This window comes from Echinops telfairi, unplaced genomic scaffold, assembly GCF_000313985.2.
Source record: "Echinops telfairi isolate 266 unplaced genomic scaffold, ASM31398v2 ScPeMD7_70;HRSCAF=299, whole genome shotgun sequence".
NCBI classification, from domain to species: domain Eukaryota; kingdom Metazoa; phylum Chordata; class Mammalia; order Afrosoricida; family Tenrecidae; genus Echinops; species Echinops telfairi.
Window position 1 is genome coordinate 39,297,275 of NW_022103968.1, and position 25,583 is coordinate 39,322,857.

The 25,583-nt window shown below is 43.7% G+C and overlaps 1 protein-coding gene across 3 annotated transcripts; it reads right to left on the reverse strand.

The window, feature by feature from the left end:
* Window positions 1–4,297: 4,297 nt before the first annotated feature.
* STAMBPL1 (STAM binding protein like 1) lies at window positions 4,298–25,251 on the reverse strand. 3 transcript variants are annotated; one of them, XM_045291438.1, is made up of 10 exons: window positions 25,171–25,251; window positions 20,657–20,874; window positions 18,247–18,322; window positions 15,765–15,860; window positions 13,125–13,485; window positions 11,190–11,314; window positions 10,196–10,299; window positions 6,953–7,065; window positions 5,523–5,622; window positions 4,298–4,629 (listed from the first exon to the last, which is right to left on the reverse strand). In XM_045291438.1, the coding sequence occupies exons 1-10, from the start codon at window positions 25,198–25,200 to the stop codon at window positions 4,608–4,610; spliced, it is 1,245 nt and encodes a 414-aa protein (XP_045147373.1). In that variant the 5' UTR covers window positions 25,201–25,251; the 3' UTR covers window positions 4,298–4,607. The 3 variants fall into 3 exon arrangements, with proteins under 3 accessions (XP_045147373.1, XP_004701141.1, XP_045147374.1); XM_004701084.3 differs by having other exon boundaries at window positions 10,196–10,333; XM_045291439.1 differs by lacking the exon at window positions 15,765–15,860 and having other exon boundaries at window positions 10,196–10,333.
* Between the last annotated feature and the right edge of the window lie 332 nt (window positions 25,252–25,583).

The window sequence follows — 25,583 nt, forward strand, 5'->3', positions numbered from 1 at the left end:
AAATTCACCCGTGAAACCATCTGGTCCTGGAGCTTTCTTGGTTTTTAATTGTTTTATAGCCTTGTCTATTTCTTGTACTGATAAGGGTCTGTTGAGGCCTTTGATGGCCATTGGGAATAATCTGGGGAGGGATTATTTTTCCAAGAATTCATCCATGTCTTCCAAGTTTTTTAATTCATTGGAGTACAGTCCTTCATAGTACTGTTTAATTATCCTTTTGATTTCACTATGGTCTGTTGTAATATTCCCTTTTTCATCCCTTATCCTTGCCATTGAAATTCATCCCTTCCTTTCTTTGGTCAAATTCGTGAGAGGTCTGTCCATTCAATTTATCCATTCGAAAAACCAACTTTTAGCAGCATTGATTTTTTTTCTATAGTTTTCTTATTTTCTCTCTCCTGAATCTAAGATATAATTCTTATTATTTCTTTTCTTTTTCTATTAGTTGGATTTTCTTGCTGACTCTGCTCTAGCTGCTGTAAATTTTGTGTCAGTGTATCAATCATATTCCTCTCCTTTTTTTGTGCATGTAATGCTATGAGACTACCTCTGATGACTGCCGTTGCTGTGTCCCATAGTTTTGGTATGTCGTGTTTTCATTCTCGTTGATTTCTAGAAATTTCCTAATCTCATCTTTGATCTGAGACAGTACGCTCTCCTTTTGCAGTAGTTATTCATTCTCCAATGGTTTGTCCTTACTTTCTTTATCTTCCTTTGGTCTATTTCCTATCCTATGGCACAGTGGTCAGAGAGAGAGGTCTGTATGATATCAATGTGCTTCAATTTATGTAGATTTGACTTATGCACTAGCATGTGGTCTATTTTAGAAAATGTGCCATGTGGAGCAGAATAGAATGTGAATTCCTTTTTGTTTGGGTGGAGAGCTCTGTAGATATCTATCAGGTCACATTGTCTAATTGTAGTGTTTAGATCTCGAGTCTCCTTGTTGAGTTTCTTCTGAGTGATCTGTCTTTCTCAGAGAGTGGTGTATTGAAATCACCTACTATAATTGTTGAGGCTGTGATTTTTTTTTCATCCTTTGAAGTGTTTGCTGTACTCCAATGAATTAAAAAACTTGGAAGACATGGATGAATTCTTGGAAAAATAATCCCTCCCCAGATTATCCCCAATGGCCATCAAAGACCTCAACAGACCCTTATCAGTACAAGAAATAGACAAGGCTATAAAAGAATTAAAAACCAAGAAAGCTCCAGGACCAGATGGTTTCACGGGTGAATTTTATCAAACAAATTCTGCTGGATGCTTATTTGGTGAGTAAATGTTTAGAATGCTTATTGGTTCTTTATGTACTGTTCCCTTGAGCCCATCCTTATCTCTTTTTATGGTTTGCACTTGGAGGTCAATTTTATCTGAGATTAGGATTGCAACCCCTGCTTTTTTAATTAGAGCTTGACTGATAATGTCTCCATCCTTTGATTCTCAGCCTGTTTTTATCTGTAATGTTGAGATGTGTTTCCTGTAGGCAGCAGATTGAGGATTTGTGTTTTTCAAGCCTGTCTATTAGTTTCTGTCTCTTAAGGTCTGAGTTCACCCCATTTATATTCAGGGTTATTACATCTATCTGTGGACCCTGTGATGTCATTTTATCTCTCATGTTGGGTGTTTTCCTACCTCCATTTCTTTTCCGTGGATTGTCCATATGTGTGTTTGTGGTTCATTATTGCCTTCTTTCCATCGTTGTGCCAGTTTTATCTTCAGGGCTGTTTTCCCTTTGATGGTCTCTGGGTGGAGTTGTTCTGTGTGGTGGTCTCTTGTATGCGCTTGGTGAGTGTTGTTCTGCCCATACTGGGTCAGCGAGGATCTTTGTAGTGCTGGGCTCCTTTTAGCATATTCTTTGAGGCTTTCCTTGTCCGGGAAGACTCGCACTTCTCCATCTATTTTGATAGATATTTTGGCAGGATAGAATATTCTTGGGTTTGCATTAATTTCCTGCAATTTTTGGAATATGCTGCTCCACTGTCTCCTCTTCATAGTGTCTGTTGACAGGTCTGAGCATATTCTTATCTGTTTGCCTTTATATGTGGTTGCCTGTTTTTCTCTAACTGCTCTCATAATCCTCTCCTTTTCCTCATAGCTGGATAGTTTAACAACTATATATCTTGGTGACTTCTTCTGGGGATGAAGTTTAGCTGGCATTCTTTTAGCCTCCTGGATAGTTTCTTGGTTTTCGTTCATTAAGTTAGGAAAGTTTTCTTCCAAGCATCCCATCACTATTTTGGATGTTGGTTTCCTTGATGTGGATTCTTCCTCCACGCCGATAATTCTGAGGTTGTTCCTTCTCATAGCGTCAGACATAGCTCTGGGGTTTTCTTCAGCTTCTCTGATGGGCTTGTTAGACTTTTTCTCACGTTTATTAATTTCTGCTTGCGAATCCTCTAGGTCACTGCTGCGGCTCTCAGCCTCCTCCATTCTCTGGGTGAAGTCCGTGAGTTTGCTGTTAGTTTTTGTTATCTCATCCTTTAACTCCTGTATTTCCTTTTGGTGCATAGCCTTTAGTTCCTCTATCATTTCATCCTTTTTCTGTAATGCTTCCCTCATGTCCTGTATGGCTCCAAGCAGCATTCTGAAGATTTATTTCTGTGGGGGTCCACCTCTGCCCTTTCTATGACTGCTGATAGGTCCAGGTGGTCCTCAGGCATTGCAATTGGTTTCTCTTTCCTTGTTGAAGCTGTGGAAGCAGCTTGCTGTTCAATTTGTGGGCACTTGGTGCCATTTTCCTGGGTGTCTCAGAGCCCTGAGCTCTCTTTGGGGGGTTGGTGCTTTAGCTGGCTACCTTTAGCCAACTGCCTTGGGGGGTTGTGCATCTCCTCTGTCCTGCTGGGGATTCCCTCTCACCTTCTCCTATGGTTTGCTTGAGCCTCCTTCAGGTCGCCTTAGGGGTTATTTGCAGCTGTGCCAGCTGTGGTTTGATAGAAAGTATTGGCCCCAGTGCAGGGGAGCATATTTAGGGGATGGGTTGAGTATTGGGTGATCTGTTTCTGGCTAGGGGCACTTCCCTCAGGTAGGCAGGTGGAAGGGGGGCCGTGACTGGTGTGCAAATGCACCACTTGGAGCCCAAAGGGTAGGACAGAGTGAGAAGGGAGAATGCAGTGATAAAGCCCCCAAAACGTGGGTTCTTATGCCACATCTGCAGAAAGTTGTGCCAGCCTTGGATCCTCTGCCTGGCCTGCCAGCAGCGATATAGCAGGATGCAGATCACTGAGTGCGTGTGTGTCCCCGCACGCGCATGCATGGGTATGCGCGTGTATAAGGGAGCGGGTGGGCGGGGAGGCCCAGGGAGGGGGCTGGCTGGCAGATCTGCAAGGAGCACGGTGATGGGGCACGCTCCTCTGGGCAGAGACCTCTGAGCGTGCGGGAAGGTCTGATTGGCAGTTTGCGTGGAGCTGAGGCAGGTCCTCTGACTCTGCTTTCCGCCTGGGTGTGGCGCCGGGCGTGCACCTCTGGGGAGAAGGGGAGAGGTTCTGACCTGCTGGACCGCGAGGGGTGCCCGAATCTGCAGGGTGTGTGTGTGGGGGGGGTTGCTGGTTGGAGCACACATACAGGCCTGGGGCTTCCTGTGGCGGGTTGGGGGGTTCCTGACTGGCAGTTTTGCACAGAGCGCTTGAAGCGGGCTCCCGCAGCTTCGGCGGTGCACCTAGTTGCCTTGTGGCACAGGTCCCGACAGAGCGGGTGCATGGAGCGCCGCACCTGAGACCACGGGTGTTTGCGCGGAGCCCTGGCTATGGGTGGGAGTACACATCTGGGTCCGAGAGATGCTCTGAGTGGTCTTGGGAATCGAACAGACACATTTGCTATGCCTGCTATGCTCCCAACTCTCCCCACTCACCTATCTCCTCGGAGCTCCCGGTGTGAGCTACTTATCTGGCAGCCATCTTCCCCGTCGCCCCGGCTTTACATTTTTATCTGACCCTTTTCTCTCCGAATCTCATGCTTCTATTACTCAAGCTAACAAGCCATCGGCACCCCAGTTGCTCCAACCTCCTCCTGGATTAGAAGCTAGTTCAGGTCCTTGAGGCCATGAGTCAGTGCAAGCATATCTCAGGGGCTGGGACTGAAAACAATTTAAAACAGAAATGGTTTCTGTCATCAGCAACCCTACTTCTTTATTCTCATGGGGGGAAACTGCTTACCTTCAACTGCAGAGAAATGTTACATCAATAGATCACTTGTCTTAGAGAAGACTACTCAGAATTTGTTCGGAAATGCATGAATTACAAAGAACTGCAGAAAAAGCCTTAATGCTATTATGAGCAAAGAATTCTATAAACACTGGGCATTTTGTTGTTTGCAGCACAATTTATTATCAGGTCATAGTATCTGGGTACATTAATAGGTACTGAATACATAACTTCTCAACTTCTCTTGAGATTGAACAACCAAACATGGGGGGGAGAAGTCAAATGTGCAAGAGAGCAATAAATATCAAACTTTCTGATCCAAAATGTATAAATATAAAATATCAGTCATTTCTGAAAACAGCTTAAGAAAATCCGGCAACCACCTGTCCACGGGTAGGTGTCTGGAACTGACAGTGCTAATCTTCCGAGCATATCACCTGAGATCCAGCATAATTACGTTTATGTCTTTTACCAGCACATGTTTGCATATCTAGGAAAGAAACAAAAATTGTTTGACATCATCATACGTAACATCATTCTATGTAGAAAGGGCCTCTTGACTTTCCTTATTTAAAAGGTTATTTCTTCCAGAAGAACATACAAGTCAGGTTTGTTCATTTTCAATAGCAAAATATTTACAGAGGCTGCAAAATAATGATTCTTATTTAAAATGAATTCTGGCAAAGTAATTTTTTTTGTGTGGCCACAGAACTGCTGGGGGTGGGTGGGGTGGTGGTGGGGTGGGAATTGAAGATAAGGTCCAATATAGAGCTAATCAAGAAGTATGGTCAGTTTTTATTGAATTGTTCTGGGGAAAAAAACCAATCTGGTCATATTGTACAAAAACCGTTTCTAAGATACTTGACATTTTCTTTAGCAATTGCCTACTTTGCTCATTCACTGCCATTAAGGTGATACTGACTCACAGTAACCCTATAGGATAAAGTGGAACTGCCCCTGTAGGTTTCTGAGACGGTCACTCTTTATGGAAGTAGAAAGCCTTGTCTTTCTCCCAGGGAGAAGCCAGTTCTGAATTGCTGACCTCTGGTTAAGCAGCCTGACATGGAACCACTATGCCAGGGCTCGTACTTAGCCTGATGACAACTTATTTGAAATATCACATAGACATTCGAATGGAAAGGTAACTTTATATGTAATCAACATGATATTAAAATACCTATCCTTTTTTTATAAATATAAGTAAGCAATCACAGATTGAGCGAACATAAAGATTTATTAGTTTTCAATGATTTAAAAAAAAATCCCAGACTAAGCAGCATTGTGTTGTACCTTGAGTTCTACTGATATTATTTCTCATCCTAAAAAGGGAAGGGGTAGGGGGTGATTTGAAAACTTACTATCTACCTAAAGTTATCTACTCACACTGAACAGCCTGGGGTCCTTGGTGTGTGGATGGAAGCCCTTCTTTTTACAGGCAGAAACTTCCAGCATGCCAGCATTGGTGAGCCTGAAGATGCCAGTGCTAAATCCCAGGACAAAAGAGAGGCATAAACATTCACAGTCAATTAGGCTGTCTTGATGCTTGATTCCAATGGTGGTAACGTGTGCATGCCTCACAGAGGTTGGAGAAGTAGGAAATTCCAGTGATTATTTAGGCCGGCTTGTGTCAACTGACCAAAGAGCCCACAGTGGTTAAGCACTCAATTGCTAACCAAAAGGCCAGTGGTTAGAGCCTATGAACTGCTCTGTGGGAGGAAGCTGTGGCAGTAGTCTTGTGCAGATCCCAGCCTGGGGAGCCCTCTGGGACAGCTTCATTCTGTGTGACCGGGTCCCAAGGAGGAACTAGAATTGACTGAGCAACTACAGGATTGTGCTTAGGATGGATGGCCGGCCAGAAGAAAGTGCCCCAGGGGAGAGGGCAGTGCTGTCCCCAAGCACTGGCAGGGCTGGAATGTGGAGGAGCTACAGCCCAGCTGTTGGGTGAGGCAGCATTAGAAAGACAGCCCCGGGGGCAGGAAGTAGAGGCCGGGTGCTGGGTATTTCCTCACACCAAGCTGAACACTGTTTATAACAACAGCAAACACTTACTGCTTGCTCTGGCACCAGGTACTGGGCTGTGCACTTCATGTAGACTAGGAAGTCCAATTGCTTGTGGGGGCCCAACATTAAGTGTTCAGCTACTAATACAAACCTACCAAGAGGCACCTTGGAGAAAGTGATCGGCAATCTCTTTTCAAAAGGTCACACACAGCTTACTCTATCACACAGCACTGACGAAGTAATTTTTTTTTTAAACAGGTCTGTTTGTTTCTGTTACACAGACTATCAGCTGTTCTCATTCTCACAAGTATGGAATGCGTACTGGAGTGGAAGATGCTGGAGGCTTGACTCAACCGTGGTCAGGTGTCTTTGCAAAGAACATATCCGAACCGGGAATTCTAATAGAAGTCTGATGCCTATGCTCATTACCTCAATAAGCTACAATGATCATTGCTTTCCCAAAACTCTAAGAGGTTTTGAAGGCCATTAAGTGGAGGCTGGATGATATCGTGGCCCAGTAAATAATACAACAGAATGAAGATTTTTCTAGAAGCAAACTGGAATAACTGTTCCCTTAAATTGTACCCACATCATGGTCATGCTAACAGAAGAAAGTGAACTAGTCATTCTACCACTGAAGGATTGTATAAGGCCAAAGACTCCAGAGCTGTAAGTACATGGACCTGCTGGCACCAACCTCTTTCCCAATGGCATCGTGTACCTGCCGCACCAGAAATTGGTATGTGGACACCTGTCAACCCAACAGTCCCAACCATGGCTTCCTGGGTGATGCGCCCATCAGTTACACTTACTCATTATGCTTTGGGGAGCAAACAATGGCAATAGCTTCTGGCAACATGAGCTGATAGGAACAGTGGGTGTGAAGATCCACACTGGATAAGAATGCCGTCTGGGTGGGATGTGTCTAAGGACAGAAAAGAGGGCAGACTTATTAGGAGCTGAGTCTTAGCCAAACACACACACACGCCAATTAAGGAGCGGAATACATGTTCTTCCAACCATCATTTGCTCAATTAGAAACATTAAAAATGCTTTGCGAACTTAACTCATCCATTCCGGTGAGGCATTTTCCTCGGGGTAGGTAGGTCTTTAAGAAGAGTCACCTGAGAATTTTAAGAGACATGCACTCTGTGATTGGTAAAAAATAAAGAGCTGGAAATTCATTTGCCAGAGATGCTAAATCGGTTCTCATTTCTTCATGCCCACTGAGACTCAGTAAGGATGTTCTTGCCTGTGGTCAGTAGCAGAGTCAGGACACTCTGGAACAGAGGGGCTTGGATCCAAAGCGTTTTAAGGAACGTTTCCATGAAACATGCCACGAGCTGTGAATCCTTTTGTAGGTCACTACTCCTTCAAAAAGGGGGAATGGGAATCTCCAACTTGCTGAAGGTGTTTGGGACCCGTCTTACACAGCTAAATACCCAGATGATGAGGTCACCTGTGCGAGGTTCTGGGCCAGCTACAGACTTGTGTTTATGGGACACAAATCAGAGATGCATGTATGAATATGAGAAACCCATGTGTTCACAACAATTTGAGATTAAGATTTGCCTTTAATTTGGCTTGAATGTGACCACTGTCATCATGAAATGTCCCAGACATGTAATCTCTTGGCCTGAATCCTGGCTCCATCATTCACTAACCGTATGACACCTTGAATCTCCTTGATTTCCTGTATATGTTTGTGGTAGTCACCTAATCTGGTGTCAGAGTATAGGGGTGGAGTCTAGGCTGTCAATCTGGAGATAGCCAATGAGACTTCTGTGTGGGCATGGCCTTCTGAAAATTCTGAGAACCCTGGTCTTTTCTCCTTGGAGGTGGAAGACACCTCTCTCTCTCTGCCACTTCCTGGGAGACATTGCAGAAGACAAGCCACATGGATGCAACCAGACCTCTAAAGCCGGAGAAGCCACAGCAAGACCCCTGCCAGTGCTGAGATGCTTACAACACAACTGGATCCAAAGACTTTCTACCCACTGGCCTGTGATCGTTTTGTGAGTCTGAAGAGGACTTTATAGATTGATTATCGGACATATGGGCTAATATCAGGCTTATGGTCTTGATCTGGACCGGGCTGGAATGTTTTCTCCATGTTCAATTGCTCTTGGATATAAGCAACCTTCTTATACACATATGTGTGTCTCTATGAATTTGTTTCTCTACTCTATCCAGACTAATACAATGTTCCATCATTTGTAAGATGGAATTAATCAAAGTATTATTGACTAATATTAATAATCATCTTTGAAGTGGGTCCGTTAGGAAGAATGAATGGGATAATCCATGTAAAAGTCTGAATACAAGTGCCGAGAACTTTAAAGAGAGGAGCCAACATGGCTAGCTGGTCTGGGCATAGTTCAGCAGCTGTTGATCTGATCTTTGTGTTGCCAGCATTAGCTAAGAGGCTGGGGCACGTGCTACTGTTGTGTTCGGTTTCCATGGAGTCAGCTCTGCCTCACAGTGACTTTGTGCAACAGAACAAAATGCTGCCCAGTGCCATTGTCATGACTGTGAGTCTGCCTGTGTCCACTGCTCGGGCTAGTGGGTCAATCTATCTTGTCGTGGGTTTCCAGGACAGGAAACAGAACACCTTTGCTTTCAACTGACATGCATTGAGAGTGACTTGCAATTAAATTACAAATTCTTGTTGAAAAATCAATGTTAGTGTGTCTTTTAGAAACATTTTCCCAAATTAGAGCCAGCAGTTTCTCCCTTATGGACATCAGTGTAGGTATTGTGTGCAATAATAAAATTAAATTATTTTACGTAATGAATTTGACCTAATTTGTGCAATTTCTAAGCACACACTTAGGCATATTAGCAAATAGACACATGGAACGTTTTGCAAACCCTCCAGTTATATCTCATCTCCCTGCATTTAAGAAGCAGTCAATGATTTTCAAAGGGCATCCACATCTAATGTCATGTTAATTACCTACACAAATCCTGGGAGGGAGAAAAGGCTCCCAGTAACCTCACTTGGCCAATGAGGGAACCTGGAGGCAAAGAGGTTCGTAGTCCTAAGGGGGTGCAACGTGAGTTAGAGGTGGGGTAGAGGCTAATGCCTCCCCTACACTTCCAAATTACATAACACCAAATGCTGACTGTATGTACATGCACACTCATATTTACGTAATCATTACTTATTACTCATTAGGAGACGGCCCGGTAAACCCTTGTGGCTAGCACCCTATGAGAGCAGGCTTACTTGTCCCTCCTCTAGGCCCAGAAGTGCAGGACAAAATGGAAAAATGTCCCCCAGATGGACTAAACCATGGTCAGAAAAAGTAGAATACCACCACCAGTGTAACATCGGCAACAACAGCTACAGTTTCTGAGTCCTTAGAAAAACGTGCTACGGAACTCTTACTTTATCTCATTTATTCTCACCATCGTATGGAGTCGGTAATTAAGATCTCTGTTGCACGGTGACAAAGTTTATGCTCAAATTGCTTTAAAAACTTGCTAATGTCACGATAGTGTATTTTTAGAAGAGCTGTGCTTTGAACTCATGTCCAATTGATTTGTAAGCACAGGTGTGTATTCCTATGATGGCCTAATGGACACTGGATCCCAAGGGCTTGGCCTAATCTCACTGGCCCTATTGTGTGGCTGTTTATAGTGTAATACACATAATTGTCTAAGCAAATTGGTTAAAAATCAAACATCTGGACTATCTAGTATACTCAAAACATGCCCCTCATGTCCAAATATTTCTATCTTTATCTCTTTTGGGGGAGTGGTAGAAAAGGCATATGATACCCTTGTCTACATGTAGATATGACAGGCTTACACATGGCACCTAATAGTGACAAAAATATTTTAAAATTGCAGAATATTACAAATAAACTTACTATATTCGTGCATAAGCCAAATTTTTCAGCACATGTTTTGTGGTAAAATTAGGTGCCTCGGCTGATATTTGGGTTGGCTTATACTCGAGTATATATGGTAGTCTATTAAGCTACACACACACACACACACACACAATATGAATCAATTACATGAACTGGAGAAAGAAAAGTCAGACATACGTGAATCCATCCCAGAGTGAGGAGATCGTGTTGGTCCTGAACACTGAATAAGTCTTCCACATTCTCCATGTCGCAGTAGTCTGGTCCTGCAGACTGCTTTGGCACTATTACGTGGGTAATAGTAAATTCATTATGTGTCTAAAAGAACAATAAGAATCTGACTGAAAAAAAAACCCTGAACAGAAGATGTTCAGCACTCTTTTGCTACAGGACTAGAGGGAGCCCCTAACAGCAGTACCGTCACACCCCTCCTTCCGCCATCACATCTAAAGCAATGCCGCAAACTCGAAGCTGGATGCTTTCAGGGTCTGTTGATTGGAACGTGGACTATATGTTCTCAGATATTTCATAAGTGTATCATAAATAGGAATTTGCATCCTAGGCTGGCCCATAGAAGCACAACATTATACCTACAAAGGAAAGGCTGAAACAAAGCAAGGCCAGGTTGATTTGAAGTGGGGACTTAATGGTCAAATACCATTTCTAAGGATTGTGGAAGGCTGGTGAACTGGTTTTTGTTTGGCTAATTACATTTCACCTCATGCCCAGACCTGTGACTTTTTTTCTTCTAATATTGAAGGGTCTCACTAGACTTGCCCATAATAGCAATGGAAAAGTGTTCTTTTAAAAATCATAGTTATTTTTACTTTGAGACTTATAGTTTTCTTTTCTTCTAATATTGAGCAATCTCACTAGGCTCTTCTGTGATTATAACAGAAAGGTGATTTAACCAATGTAAGTGAATTTAGAAAATTAAATATGCCATTTTTTTCTACTCAAAGACTTACGCTTTAATTAATTGCTTGAAAATGACTTCTATCATATCCTTGAATGTTTACAGTACTTATTTATAAAGATACTGCCAGTAATATAGACAGCAGTTTTGTGACCTTAATCTATGTAAAGTTTATTTTATATGACAGACAGTTCTTCACGTTTTGAAGCCAGTACTGTTAAAGTGCTGTGTGCAGAGGAGGGCGTAGGGAAGGCCTACCAGTTTTCCACAGACGATTCCACAGGTTTCCATTCCTCTGATTGTATTAGACTCTGCCAGCAGCAGAAATTTGTGGCAGAGATCCATTGGTAAGAGCACACATCTCAGTCCTTCCACCAATAAATCTAGGAAACAGAAGAAAGCAGAAAAGCTAAAGCATTAAACCTTACTTCAAATCTTACGTCAAAAGTATTGCTAGCCAGCAATTGTTGTTCAGACGCATCTCAAAAATGAAACTCTGTGTGTTGCCATGTTCCATATTTTGTGTTAAAGCTTTTGTAGTCAACCCTTACCCAAAAACAAACAAACAAACAAACAAACAAACACTGCCACCACATCCATTCTGACTCACAGCGCCCCGATGGCACAGGGTGGAACTGCCCCACGGGTCTCCGAGACTGCCACTCTCTGCAGGAGTGGAAAGCCTCCTCTTTCTCCCGGGGAGCTAGGCTGGTTGTTCCCAGCAGCCCAACTCAGAACCACTGCACCCCGAGGGTTCCCCCAAACTTGACGAGGAGGGAGAGAAAATTAATTCTGTATCGGAGAAACAAGGTGGGAAGGTGCAAGCACTTTTCCACCTCTGGCCCCTGAGTCAACTATACATACATGTGTACATTGTCTTTTGACATAAACGAATGTACTGCTAAATGCACAGATTGAATGGGATGTATGGCTCTTATGTTATATAAGACACAGGCTAAGTCTTCTTTTTTGGTGGTGTTTTACCATATGTTCCTCAAGGCTCTGTGAAAGTTGATCAGTAGGTACAATCAGAAGTTTTTCATAAATAAATAGCACGAGAGTAACTTGCAAGATGCTTGCCTTCTATAACTCTTCAGAAGTACATGGGAGCACACACTCCATTGGACAGTGTCTTCTGGGAAGCGTGCTTCCTATGATTTTGGAAACTTGCCAGCCCTAAGGGAGCACTACACCCAGTTGCACTAATTGCTGGCAGACACACAGAATCCATTTGGAGGTTACACAAGGGCCTCCTGGGCCAGAGCTGAAACCGGAAAGGAGGCTGTGCATAAACATTTCTTAGCTAAGCATAGATCTGAACTGACTTTTCCAACTTCTTTCCTCTACACCCCAACGGTTTTCCTTGAAACGACCATGTGATTCTTGGTTAGAATAGATGGAAGAAAGAAAAATGCTTGGGTTTCTTCTCTTGGTAAAGTTCTGCACGATGATACAATGCAGCCCTGTTATTATAGAGTACCAAGGGGCAGGTCACCTATACAGACAGCCCCTGGCTTACAAACATCTGCCTTACCCACAACTCGTAGATACGAACCAATCAATGACATTAAAAATTTGAGGTACATGCAATGGCTTGTAATTACAAATGGACACTGTTTTGCACCAGTATTATGTATGATTAAGTTAAAGATGTCTCAGTATATCTGGAAGTGTTTAATTTTTCTATGCATTGAAAAGTGTACTGTATATTAAGGAAAACAGCTGTCTGACATTAGATATGAACCACACCATACCGCACAGTTCTGCCTTATGTTCCAATTTGACTTAAAGACAGATTTAGGTAGAGCTCCTTTGTAATCCAGGGCCCTCCTATGTAAAAGCCTGGGTCCAGGGAGATGCCAACAGTCAAAATGCTTAGTTACTGAAAGATTGGAGTTTGAGTCCTCTTAGAACTGCCTTGGAAGAAATGTCTGGGAATCTATTAACCACCCTCCCCTCCCCGTCCCACATCAGCCATCAAAAAAGCCCTATGCCACCATGAGTCAGGCATTATTCAGGGGCAACTGGTTACTGTTAAAGAGCAAGCCAGGCAGCACTGAGAGGCTGGCTCTGTCACCCGGGCCTTATCCTATAGGGGGCCTGGCAAATGAGAAGAACCTTTCCCAGGTGCTGTGGGAACCCGGTGCCACAGGCAGGGTCCCTCTCGCCAGCAGTGGGGCGCTTCCCACTTACCCTGGACCGCACTTAGAGTGGCCGCCGGCTTCAAGGCCCTGTTCACGGGAGGCGAGTGGGCAGCCTGGCTGGTGGCGCCGCTCTTCTTCGGTTGCTCCACAAACACGTTCAGCACGGCGTTGTTGTGGTGCGTGGAGACGCAGGACAGCGAGCTTCCATCGATCTGCTCAGCCGGGGCGGCCGGGCCTTCCTGCCTGTGCATCTGACCTCGGGCTAATTCCTGCTTCTTGAGTTGATCTTCGAAAAACAGAAACTGCTCGGATTCCAGCTGCTGCCGCCGCATCTGCGCAATCCGCCTCCTTTCTGCCTCTATCAACCTCTGGTGCTCCAACTTTTTGAGAATTTCTTCTTTATATTTGTTCTAAAAAAAATAAAGTTGGTTTGTTTTTTTGTGTAACGTGGTTACCACAGGTTAGTTCCAACGGAAACATATCAGGTGGGAATGAGATGCGGTCTCGCTTCCTAGCAGGAAGAGGGCCACAGCTAGATGGCACGATACGCCCACAGGGATCTTTGCGAAGAAACAGAGGAAAATACACATCACCATCGAAAAAGTCCCAAGCTGATTAAGTCACCTCCAAGTGCACGCACGTTTTACCAGAGCCAAGTCATGGCATTCAGGACACTGCTCCAAGGACTGCAAAATCCAGGTCAGGGCTGTGGGCTCAGCCTGACTGGTCAGACCATGCGGAACAAAACAGCACAGACAGAGTTCTAGCAGCCTAGACCAGTGATTCTCAACCCGTGGGTCGTGACCCCTTTTGGGGTCGAATGACCCTTTCACAGGGGTCACTTGATTCAAAACAGTAGAAAATGACAGTCATGAAGTAGCAATGAAAATGATTTTATGGTTTGGGGGTCATCACAGCATGAAGAACTGGATTAAAAAGTCGTGGCATTAGGAAGGTTGAGAACCACTGGCCTAGACTGTACTTGCCAATCAAGTAGTTGCTAGCCAGGTGCACCTGTTTAACTACAATTTAATATGATATAAATTAAGAAATTTGATTCCCATTCACATTTTAAGTACTCATATCCATCCACACCTGGCTAGCAGCTATCACACTGGACAGTGTCAAACAGCGCAGTCCCATCACCTTAGAGAGCTCTCTGGGACAGTGTTGTCCTGAAACCGTTCCTGGAATTTGCCTCTAAACTCACACTGTGGGAGCTTTAGAGGGAGGGGGTGGGATATGTGCACAGAATCACCGAGAAATGGTTATCAAAATGTGGCCCAACCGTCTCTGCAGATGCAGTGGGGACTTGGGTTAAAAACCTGCAAGCTCCTCAGTCATCTCGGCATTAGTCCGGAGCCCATCATGTTTGCTCAGCTCCTCCAGGGATTTTGATGGAAACGAAAGGTCCAGAGCTACCATAAGACAGGAGTGGAACAGGGGAGACTGTTTACAGCTGCCCTTTCAGGAGCACATGGTCTTTCCAGTTCAGAATGCACATTCTGATTAAGCAGGTGTGGATGGAGTGTGGCCTGAGTTTCTGCATTTTTAACAAGCTCCGGTGCTGCCAATAGCTCGGTTTTGGGGCATCTCTGTTCATCTCTGCCTGGCATACTGATGCCGCACTCTCCCCACAAGAGATTCCACATGGCATACTCTCAGGGTGCCGTGGTGCACTGTGAAGTACAAGGTATCACCAGAGGCAGGTTGGTTACGTGTAGAATGCAGATTAGCTCACTAGGCTGTGCTCCCTGGCTGATGGGCAAGGCCTAGGATGTGCATTGCTGAGCACGGGAGAAACACTTGAACATGGGCCTGTCCCTCTGTTCCTGTGGCTTTGTCTTGGCTTCCAAGATAATTTCCACCTCTTTCCTTCCAAATCAAGCTGTCAGTATTAGACTTGTCAAACTTCAGGTGGTTAAAAATCCTTCATTCAAGCCAGTTTTCTGGTCATGCCCAGAGAAAGGAGAGAAGCTGGGAGAATGATCGCAGAGCTGGGACTCAACTGGAATGATAGTCAGCAAAGGTGACAATCTTTCAAAACAAATAAACCCACACGAGTAAATACATAAAACCTTTATAACCATCCTAGGAAAATATTGAAGGATTCATTATTTTTACTATGATTATCCTGCAAACAAAAGGGTCAAGTTCTTCTTGCAAGCTTTTCTGTCTTGTAGACCTCGTTATCACTGTCATTCTCTATTTACTAACAATTCACACGTCACCACCTCTTGGTGGTACCATTGCATTTCACCCATGTGGTCAGCTAGTCTTCCATCCCAATGCCATACTGACTGAATTTAAGATCCTCATTTTTGTTTTCCAGGCTGGTCTCATTGGGTACATCAGACACCACATACCTACTTCCTACTGTTGTCTATTCATCTGGCAAAGAGCAGCCACCTGGCTGGAGGTAACCTTGGCAAGAGTTGGACCAAAAACTCCATATCCATCACCATAGGAAGTCTAATTTTTAATACACCACTTTATTAGATGCACCACATCTTTGGTGCAAGTGCTTAACCCGGATGCAACATGAATGCTTTATTGGTTTTACTTCGCTGCATCTTTAAGGTTCAATTTAACTGCATATGACATTTGAAAAGCACAGCCTGGAATAACGAAGTTCAAAAAAGAGCTGCACAGAAAATAGTCATGAAACAAATGTACCCATTGGACTTACTTTGCTTTGCAAATATTCTTGGTATTCTATGTTATATTTCTTTAAAAGGTCCTTTTTCAATTCATCTGTCCTTGGGAATGCAATCTCCTTCAGTTTCTTTTAAAAATATATACACACGGTGATTAGTGGGGATTTTCGGTATGCTCTTTCAGATTCTCAGCTGAGAAAGAAAAACAGCTGCTATGTGTATTAGAAATCAAGTCACGAGTAACCAAAGATGATGGCAGAACAGAAAACCCCTTTTCTAACGTTCTAAAATTTAACTTCTTGGCAGGAAAGGTGTGGGGGTAGGGGGTGGGTGGGGGATTCCTCTTTATAAACCTTCCTTGGCTCCAAGGGTTGGGGTCAGGGTTTGGTTTAGCCAGGCACTCCAGTGCACCATCTATAGCGTACAAATCATATACTGCAAGAGAGCCAGATTTTTAAAAGGCAGCTAGAATAGTCCTTATAAAAATGCAGATCCCTAGGATGAATCCTAGGCCTAGGGAATCAATATTTCTATGGAATGGATTAGCCAATACAGATTTCCAACTTTCCCAGTGATTCTTAGCAAAATTGGTGAGTCCTGATGTTGTCAAACTATTTCTTCCCATTTTTTCTTTTATAAGAAATGAGGGAAGAAAGGCTTAGATTCAAAGAATTGTCCAGGGTTGGACTACCTATCAAGTGCACCAGTTAGAGCTAGACACTACCTAGGACTACTCCCCAGAAATGTCTACTCTCTTCATCTTTTGTCATTGATTTGTTCATTCAAGCCCTATATTTAAGCAACAGGAGACAAGGGAAACATATTTCTTGAGAATTTTTCCCCCTTACGAAGAAGACTAGTGCTGAATTAGAGCAAATGCATCACTGTGGCCACCTGGGTTTTACTATCCCAAGCAGGAGCTCTCTGGAGCCCAGTGAACATGAAAAGTTGGGGGAACTGGCATGGAAAAGCACAATAAGGACTCTTCAGGTGAGAGCACGTAGAAATCAAATACAAGCGAGGACCATTTGACAAAATTTGAGACCTTGGTGACAGGCAGTTGCAGATTTATACAAGGCAACCAGGGAAAAACAAACAAACCCCAAACCAAACACAGTGCCATCAAGGCAATGTGACTCGTCTGTGGCATTGAGTGGGTCTTACATAAAGTTGTTGTTGTTCTGGTACAGATAGGAACTGGAAACACAGGGAATCCAGGACAGAATAACCCCTCAGGACCAGTGGTAGACTAGAAAAGTGGGTGCAGGGAGACGCTGGACAGTGTAAGACATGACAAAATACTAATTTATAAATTATCAAGGGTTGATGGGGGAGTGTGAAGGGAGGGGAAAAGTGAGGAGCTGATATCAAGGGCTCTAGTAGAAAGCAAATATTTTAAGAATGATGATGGCAACAAATATACAAATGTGCTTGACACAATGGATGGATGGATTGTGATAAGAGTTGTACAAGCCCCCAATAAAATGATTTTTTTAAAAAGCTGTAAGAGCCTCCAATAAAATGATGCATTAAAAAATAATCATTAAGAAATAGTATGGAAAAAAGGTCGTTGTTGTCGTTGTTAGGTGCCGTGAGTCAGGTGCCACTCCTGGCCGCCCCGTGTGCGACAGGAGGAAGCATCGCTGTGTTGTCCTCACAAGTGTGATGTCCGAGCCGAGAGTTGCAGCCACTCTGCAAACCCGTCTCACTGAGGGTCTTCCTTTATTCCATCACACAGTAAAATCTTTCCTGAGTTTTTTTTTTTGTTTCATTTTGTGCTGCGATTGGCTTTGTCTACAGTGTTCTATCTTTCTCCATAAATCCACTCAAGTTATTCAAGATCAACAGTGGGGGAGATTTTTTAAAATGTTTATTTATAATGTGTACTTAGAATGTTTATTCATATTTTTTATGCTAAACTATTTGGAATTATATATGTCGCAAATATTGATGTACATTCGTATAAATACATTTCAACCATCTTCATTGTCCTTAAAGATGTCCCAGGCCATCCCCCAAGTAGTTTACTACCTGTAAGATTAGAACCACAAGAGGAAAATAACTAGAACCTTGTGCTCCTGTAATAATGAACACCAAAATTTCAAGTGCTTATTGAATTCATTCCAGGCTGCATGGAGAAATCACTACCATTTTTACAGGAACTACAAAATAACAATCTCAAGGAAGAAGGAGAAATATACAATTGCTCTTCTCAATATCTAGGAGGGGTTGTAAATAATTTCTCCTTGACATCATAAGGCGATTGAGCAGATGTTCAATCTTTTTTTCTTTTTGCTTCCCCACCCAAGCCCCAGTTTCGATTAGCTACCCCAGAGTGGTTTAGTCATGATGATAAAATGCCTGAGAAGAAATCGAAATAACGTTGCTAATGGAATGAATTTCCGTGCTGACACTCTCAAGAGGCTGAGAGAGAGGAGGCGAGGAAGAGAGGGTGACAGTAATGGAGACTGGCGGCACATCTGATCCCACAGGGGAGAAGCAGGCTCACAATACCGTCATGATGTCGTGCTTCTCGGGAACTGCACACTGCTGGTAATCCCGATGGTTGGGGAGCTTTTCTACAAACAAGCTGCAGAGAGACAGAAACACAGCATCAGCATCGTATGATTTAAGAAAAAACGGGCAAAAGAGTTTCTAGTAAAAAGCATCCTTCTAAAAAAACGATGTAGCGAAGAACATATTATTTAACATACCCTTCCCATCAGCTTTTCACCGAAGACCATGGCATTGAAGAAAAAAATAAAAGCCAAACCCATCATCAGTCTATTCTGACTCATGGGGATGCTGTGTGTTAGAGCAGACCTGCTCCATAGAGTGTGCTTGTCATTTTTATCGAGGCAAACAGCCAGGCCTTTGTTCCGTGGCACCACCGGGTCAGTCTAAACTGCCAAACTTTAGCTGTTTAATCAGACACAAGCCATTTGTTCCACCTATGTGGATCTTGTTTTGGCATTAAAAGCCAAATTCTACTGTCCAATCGATTCCAACCTACAGTGACCCTTATCAGGGTTCCAACAGACTGTTCCACTGGATTTCCAAAGCTGTAAACATCTGTGGAAGCTGATGGACTCACCTTTCTCTTGCGGAGGAACTGGTGGGTTTGAACCACTTAACTGGTGGATTGAACCACTTAACTATGGTCATCAGCCATGCTTAACCCCTTGAGCCACCAGGGAGCCTTTATGTTGGCATGACAGTGTAGTTAATTTCAGCCAACGGGGAACTGATGTTAGCCAGGGTTAAGGTCAGGGATCACATCATCTACACTTCACTGCCATCAAGTCGATTTAGACTCACAGCGAACCCACAACTGCCCCTGTGCGTTTCCGAGACTGTAGCTCTTTACAGGGGTAGAAAGCCTCATCTTTCTTCTGAGGAGTGCACAGTGGTTTCAAACCACTGATCTTTCAGTTTTCAGCCTAACACACAGAGCAAGCCACCCTGGCCTCTCTCAGGTCCTGTGTGTGCTACCTCCTTGATGCCATCCTACCTAGGAGTGCTCCTGGACACTAAGGAGTTCCTGCAAAAATGTCAGAGTTAGGGAAGATCAATGTCATCTCTTCTCACCATAGAAAAATGACTCAAAGAGCCACTTGTCGGAACTGGTAGCACCTCCTCTGTGGTTCACATTTGTAAATAACAGGGATGAGCAGAATCTTGGGTGGGACCGTTAGAAGATGCTGACTGCCAATCGTGAGAAGAGGCTGATTCTTCATTGCCTTGTTGAAGATCCAAAGACAGCGGAAGGGAAAGGGAGTCTCAACAGCAAACCGGGTAAATTGTTCCCAGGTAAAGGTAACCTGTCTTTTTTCTCCAGTGATATAGCCCCATCTTGTAGACTAGTGTTTCTCAAATTTGAAAATTCATGCGTAAAGAGGCTATGCAAATTATTAGTTGCCTAAGACTTCCTAAGTAGGATAAATCCAGAGCCATTTAGTGTTGAAAAGATGTCAGAGGAGGTCTCCTAGATGTTTTTTATTTAGATGGGGAACTGTGTCGTCCGTCTAACAAATATTCTTTCAATACCGTATATACTCGACTATAAGCTGACCCAAATATCAGCCGAGGCACCTAATTTTACCATTTTAAAATGTGCTGGAAAAACTCGGCTTTACACGAGTATATACGGTACTTAGTATGAGTCGAACACTAGTCTATAAGGCTGGAGGTTTGAATCCACCCAGAAGCACTGCAGAATAAAGGTCTGGAGATCTGTTGTTGTTAGGTGCCATCTGAGTTGGTTCTGACACTTAGTGACCCTGGCACAACAGAACGAAACACTGGTCTACTTTGGAAAAGTCAGCCACTGAGCACAGTTCAGGGCACCGTTCTTCTCAACACAAAGGGAGAGTGGGCAGGGTCACCATGAGTCAGAGGCAACTTTATGACAGTTGCATTTTGTTTGGATGCAATACTGACTCCTATGGCCTAGCCTCGAATCCTGCCCTTTCTGTGATCCCCAACTTGCCCCTCAGTGTCACCCCATCAATTCAAAACTTTTAAGCGTTGGTTGTATGTTCCAGGTGAGATAACATAGAACCTCAACCTGGCTGCTGCTGGCCCAAGGTTTGCATCTCCATGAAGGGAGAGAGGCACAAAATAAGAACTGTGACCGAAAGGGACACAGAGGTTAATTGTGCTAGCCCAGTAAGTGGGGACCTGAGATTCCCTATGCCTCATCCCGTCACTGACTTGGTTGGGTCACTAAGCCTCAGAGATGGTGTGGGGATGCTACTGAGCACATATTTTAGCAATGCAAAAACCTGACATTTCATCTTTTTGGAGACTGCAAAATTAGTCGGAATGAGAAAATGTTCTTGGCAGGCACATGACCCCATCAAAAATCACATAAACATCATTGCTATTTTTCTCATTTCAAAACATTCCAAAACAAAAGGCTTACGTTATAAACTTATTATAAAGAACAAAGGCATTTTCCAAATTCCCTTCTTCCAAATACACAGACGCCATCCTCTCCATTTCTACTCCAGATCTGAAGTAGCGGCGCGGCGTGATATCTTCGCTGATTGTAATATTACAACCAAGCTTGCTCAGGGCGCGGACTCGCTCCTCTGGGCTCAGGGAAACATCTGTATGGTCAGGCATAGCAGCCAACTTTTTCTGCAAAGCAAAATTGTGATCTCTGATTATTACAAGACAAGACTGTGGCTGAAATCATGGCTGTATTTTCTGTACCGGACACCAATGAAATCTACTCACATGACACAAGTGAAGTCCTCTTTTGTTGTTAAAGATCAAATCCATGATCTAGACACTGAAGAGACATATGTCTCCAGAACACCCATTTTTATCACAGTCGGTGTTCTTTTAAGTTTCACAGTGCTATTATGCGGCAGTCCCTCAGTACGAAAATGTTCTAGGGCATTTAAGTCATGGGTGGGCAACATCCAGCCTGGGGGCCACCTAAGTGAGGCCTTTGACATCATCAACACCAGCTAACATCACGGGCCTCACCAATGATCTGCAGTTCCAGCCATCGCATGACAGTGAGCTCATTAAATGTTTGACCAGCATGGCCCATGTATACCCTATTAGAAATATGTACATCCTGTTATAAATATCCAAATAGCCTGGCAGGGAGTATATGCAGCCTGTTCTCTATGCTCATAACCACGGGGCTTGGAAGATCGGCCCTCGGGTTAGAGAAAGATCTCCACAGTTCCAAGATAGTGATAACATCAAATGCACGTTCCCCAGGTGGAAAGGTATCCCCACAAGAGCCCCTCCCCATAAAAAAAGCTACTATCAAGATGCCTCCTACCAGCACCTGGCTGCTCCCTGTCTCTAAGAGCACTCAGATTGCTCTGTCCTTCCTGCTCAAGGTGCAGTTGACTCCCTCTGATACCTTTGATACTTATCATAGGCCATCCCCTGGTGAGCTCAGGGGACATCCAAGGTTAAGACACTGCCCATGCTTTTGTGGATGTGCCTGCTGCAGGTGTGCCTGCCTCACTACTCTATGTATTTGCTGTCAAATAAACTCATTCTTTTGTTCTGATTCCATCATTGGAGATGAGCCCGTTCCTCACTTTTCTGGCTTCTTTATTTTCCTTAATTGCACGCGCTGCTCCTAAGGATCTTCAACTGTGGGGCTGGACCCAACAATGGCCCTTGGCAGAAAAAAAGTTTCTCAAATAATGGGGAAGAGGCTCATAAAGGGACTCCTGCCATGATAAAGTTCCTGTCATTCTACCTTGAAAAGACTCTTGACAAGTGGCTTGATTTCAGTCACTATAAAGATTCAATTATTTGCCAGAATGCATCTTGTTAAATAAGAAACTTTTAGGATTCTTCACTGATGGTTCCCCTATTCTTCACTGAATATTCAATAAGCCCTAGAGAGATCTTTTCAAACATAAGAACACCTCCCCCAATTTTCTTCATTTTTTTTTAATATAAAGAGACTCAGCCCTCAACATAATAAAGGATCATGCTTTTAAGGACTGTAGAATACATAAAAACAATACCTAACTCAGTCGTGTCATTAATCGATCTTTTAATGAAAACAGAATCTATGCCCATGTGCAAAATATAGGCCATATGCATTTAAGGAATGATTCAGTTCAATAAACCAAACTCACAACCATGGAGTTGATGCCTATCCTCTAAAGACAGGGTGGAACTGCCCCAGTGAGTTTCTAAGAAGGTAACTCTCTAGGGAAGTAGAAAAGTCACATCTTTCTCTCATGTTCAACAAAAAGTCAGTGCTTTGTATCAGAGATCTAGAATTTATTTTCCTTCCTGTACAGGACCGAAAAGTAAATATTTTAGGGTTCATGGGACATGGATTCAGTTCTACTGGCGTGAAAGCAGCTGTAAACATTAGGTAAATGACTGTGTGCAAAGAACATATTGAGAGTGAAGTTGGTCTTTGATGCCATTGTTAGCTAACCCGTTTAACCCAGTGCAGCTCGCAGTATGCTTTAGGTTCCTGCAGCGAAACTGCAAATGTTGAACAAATCCCACCTCAGGCTCTTGAGGAATGAGAATCTCTCGGGTTGGCCCAAGAACTATGCTTTAACTAAAACAAAGTGGTGTCTATGCATGCTAAAATTTGAGGAGTAGTGTTTTAGAATGTCATCATTTGAATCTTTCTTTGGGTGCCAACAACAGTTAAGTATTTTACTAGCAGCAAGGTTGGCCGTTTGAAACCACCACAAGATGCCCTGAAAGACAAGCTTGCTGATCTGCTTCCGAATGTTCACTTTTTGAAAACCCTATAGAGTAATTCTGGGCACACTTGGGGTCACCAGTGTGTGATCTACCCCTTAGGAATTAACAACAATCATTGACCAACCAAGGATAGATTTAGCCTTGAGCTTACTTAGCTTCCTGAGTTCTACTCCAGCAGTTAAAGGCCCATTGAAAGTCAGACTGCCCGGTGAACAGATTATTTGAATATGGTCCCTAGAAAGCTGTCGAAGAAATCCAGGTAGACATAGTTACTGACCCAACCGTCGGGGGCACAGTGCAATGCATTGGCTCTTTGGCTTGAACTCCAATGCTATTGGGGTTACTTTGAAGGCAATTTTACAGCAGATAGAGATATCTGAATTGGCTGTTACTCCTAAAAGCCAGGGAGCAATAAACTTGTTTCATAACTGTATATTAAATCAGAACCAGGGATGCCTCTAGCACCATCACGTTTTCTTTCTCTTTTGATCTGGCTCTGAGCTAGGTGGTTGCGGCCTCCTCTCATGTCTCCCTCCACGAAGAAGCTCCCAGTGCCCGCGCTTCCTTGCCTTGCAACTCCCTGCCAGTGAGCCGATTCCGACTCGTAGCAACCCACTGTAGCGTTTCTGAGGCTTTGGAAGTCTTTAAGGGGGCAGACAGACTCATCTTTCACTCACAGAGGGGCCTGTGGGTTTGAATCCCTGACCTGGCTGTTCACAGTCCGGGGCCTGTTCACAGGCCCGAGCGGTGGGGAACCAAGTTTCCTCTATTTTATTTCTCCTTACCCGGCACCCTGCTTCCCAGAAGGCCGCCCGCTCTGCACTGCAGCACAGAGTTGCAGAGAACTGCGATGAACTCGATGGGCATGAGTTTGTTTCTCGTGTTTCTGTATGCTATTTGGTTTGCTGGCTCACTGAAGCAGAACACATCCCCACAGTTTACTTCATGCCCAGTAGCTTCTTACCCTCCAAATGGAGAGGCCTTAATATGGTAATAAAGGAAAATGACTAACTTTCTCCTTCAAGGTGATTTAAACTGTGATCTTAAGGAATGCTTCATCACTGCTGTGTGCTTGTTCCTGTTTTACCACTTACAAACCCAGTCTTGCTATTCTGGTAATTCTCTGAAGGAATTTCCAATTTCATAGAAGCTACTAGATATTTTTCCATCTCTCTCTCTCTCTCTCTCTCTCTCTCTCTCTCACACACACACACACACACACACACACACACACACACACACACACACACAGAGTGTGTGTTGTTTCCAGTTGTCATAAGTCCCAAGGTATAAATACAAGGCTGTGGGGCTAGACAATGCGCCACATTCACACTTAGGAGCTGAACTAGGACCTAGAATAAGCCCACCTCGGGAAACAGGGCGCAGCCACCCTTCGCCGTCACACACGGCATGTTCGTGGGGAGCCTGGGGCTAAACCATTCGTAGACCACCTGTTTCTGGGTTGGGGTTCCATACAGAACAGCTCCCTCGCTAAGATCTATTGAAAGTCAGCCCTCCACACAAAGGTTTTGTTTTCTTTTGTTATTAGAAAGAAAAAAGAAGAGGAAGAAGAAGAAGAAATCCACCTGACAGATGGCACAATCTGATACGGTAGTCAGTGTCACTGAACTGTACATGGAAAATTGTTCAATCAGTAAACGTTTTGCTACATTTATTTTTAACACCATTCAAATAAATAGCTAAGACCACTGATCCCAACGCTTCTGTTACTGCTTCCTCTTTTGCACAGTTTCCCCTGGGGGTAACATGTTCTTGAGCAAAAAGGGAAAAACTGAACCCTTTAGGTATGCATACCTATACGACTAGCACCCAAGGGCGATCTCGAGGTATGAAGAATGAATGTGTATTTTTGCCTCTGTCGTTAGCACAGAAGGAACAGTTCTGCTTTTCATCCTCCGAGAAGCTGAAGCGCAGGGGGTCATGCGGCCGCTGCCATGGCAGCACGACCTCCTTTTCTCCAGTCGGATCCAGCCAAGCCAAGGACAAGCACACACTTTGGTGGCAGCAGGTACCCTGAGCTTTAATTTTGGCGAGGGCGGTTTCATTAGTCACTTCCTCCAAGGAGGCAGTCACACAGATGTATGAAAAACTATAAATGCTGAACTTCCTGAAGTACCTCTGACTCATTTCACATTTGGTGCATTTCTGTTCTCCTTTCTGGGGCTTTCCCACCATCTGTAAGTTGCAGTTGGCACTACCTACCAGGGAGTTCACAGTGAACGGCTGGTCCATGGTTTCCTGTCTACCGATGGAGGTGTTCGCCGTGTCTCTCAATCACTTCATCTGTTTCAAAGGGAAAAAGCAGAGCGAGGGTTATAAACCGCATCTCAAATCCCCAAACTCAGGGTCTCACCACCTCAGAAGAATATGAGCAAATAAAAATGATTTACATACTTCAACCTGAGATTTGAGAGAGACTGTCGGTCTTGATACCTAATAAAAGCAACAGCAGCAGCAACAGCATTATTATTATGTCATATGGATAAAATTAGTTGTTTGGATATTTATCCAAATATCATATGGATAAAATATCACATTGATAAAATTAGCTACCATATAAAGTGGTTAAAATAACTGGTTTCTGATTCATAGTAACATTATACAGGGTATAAGAG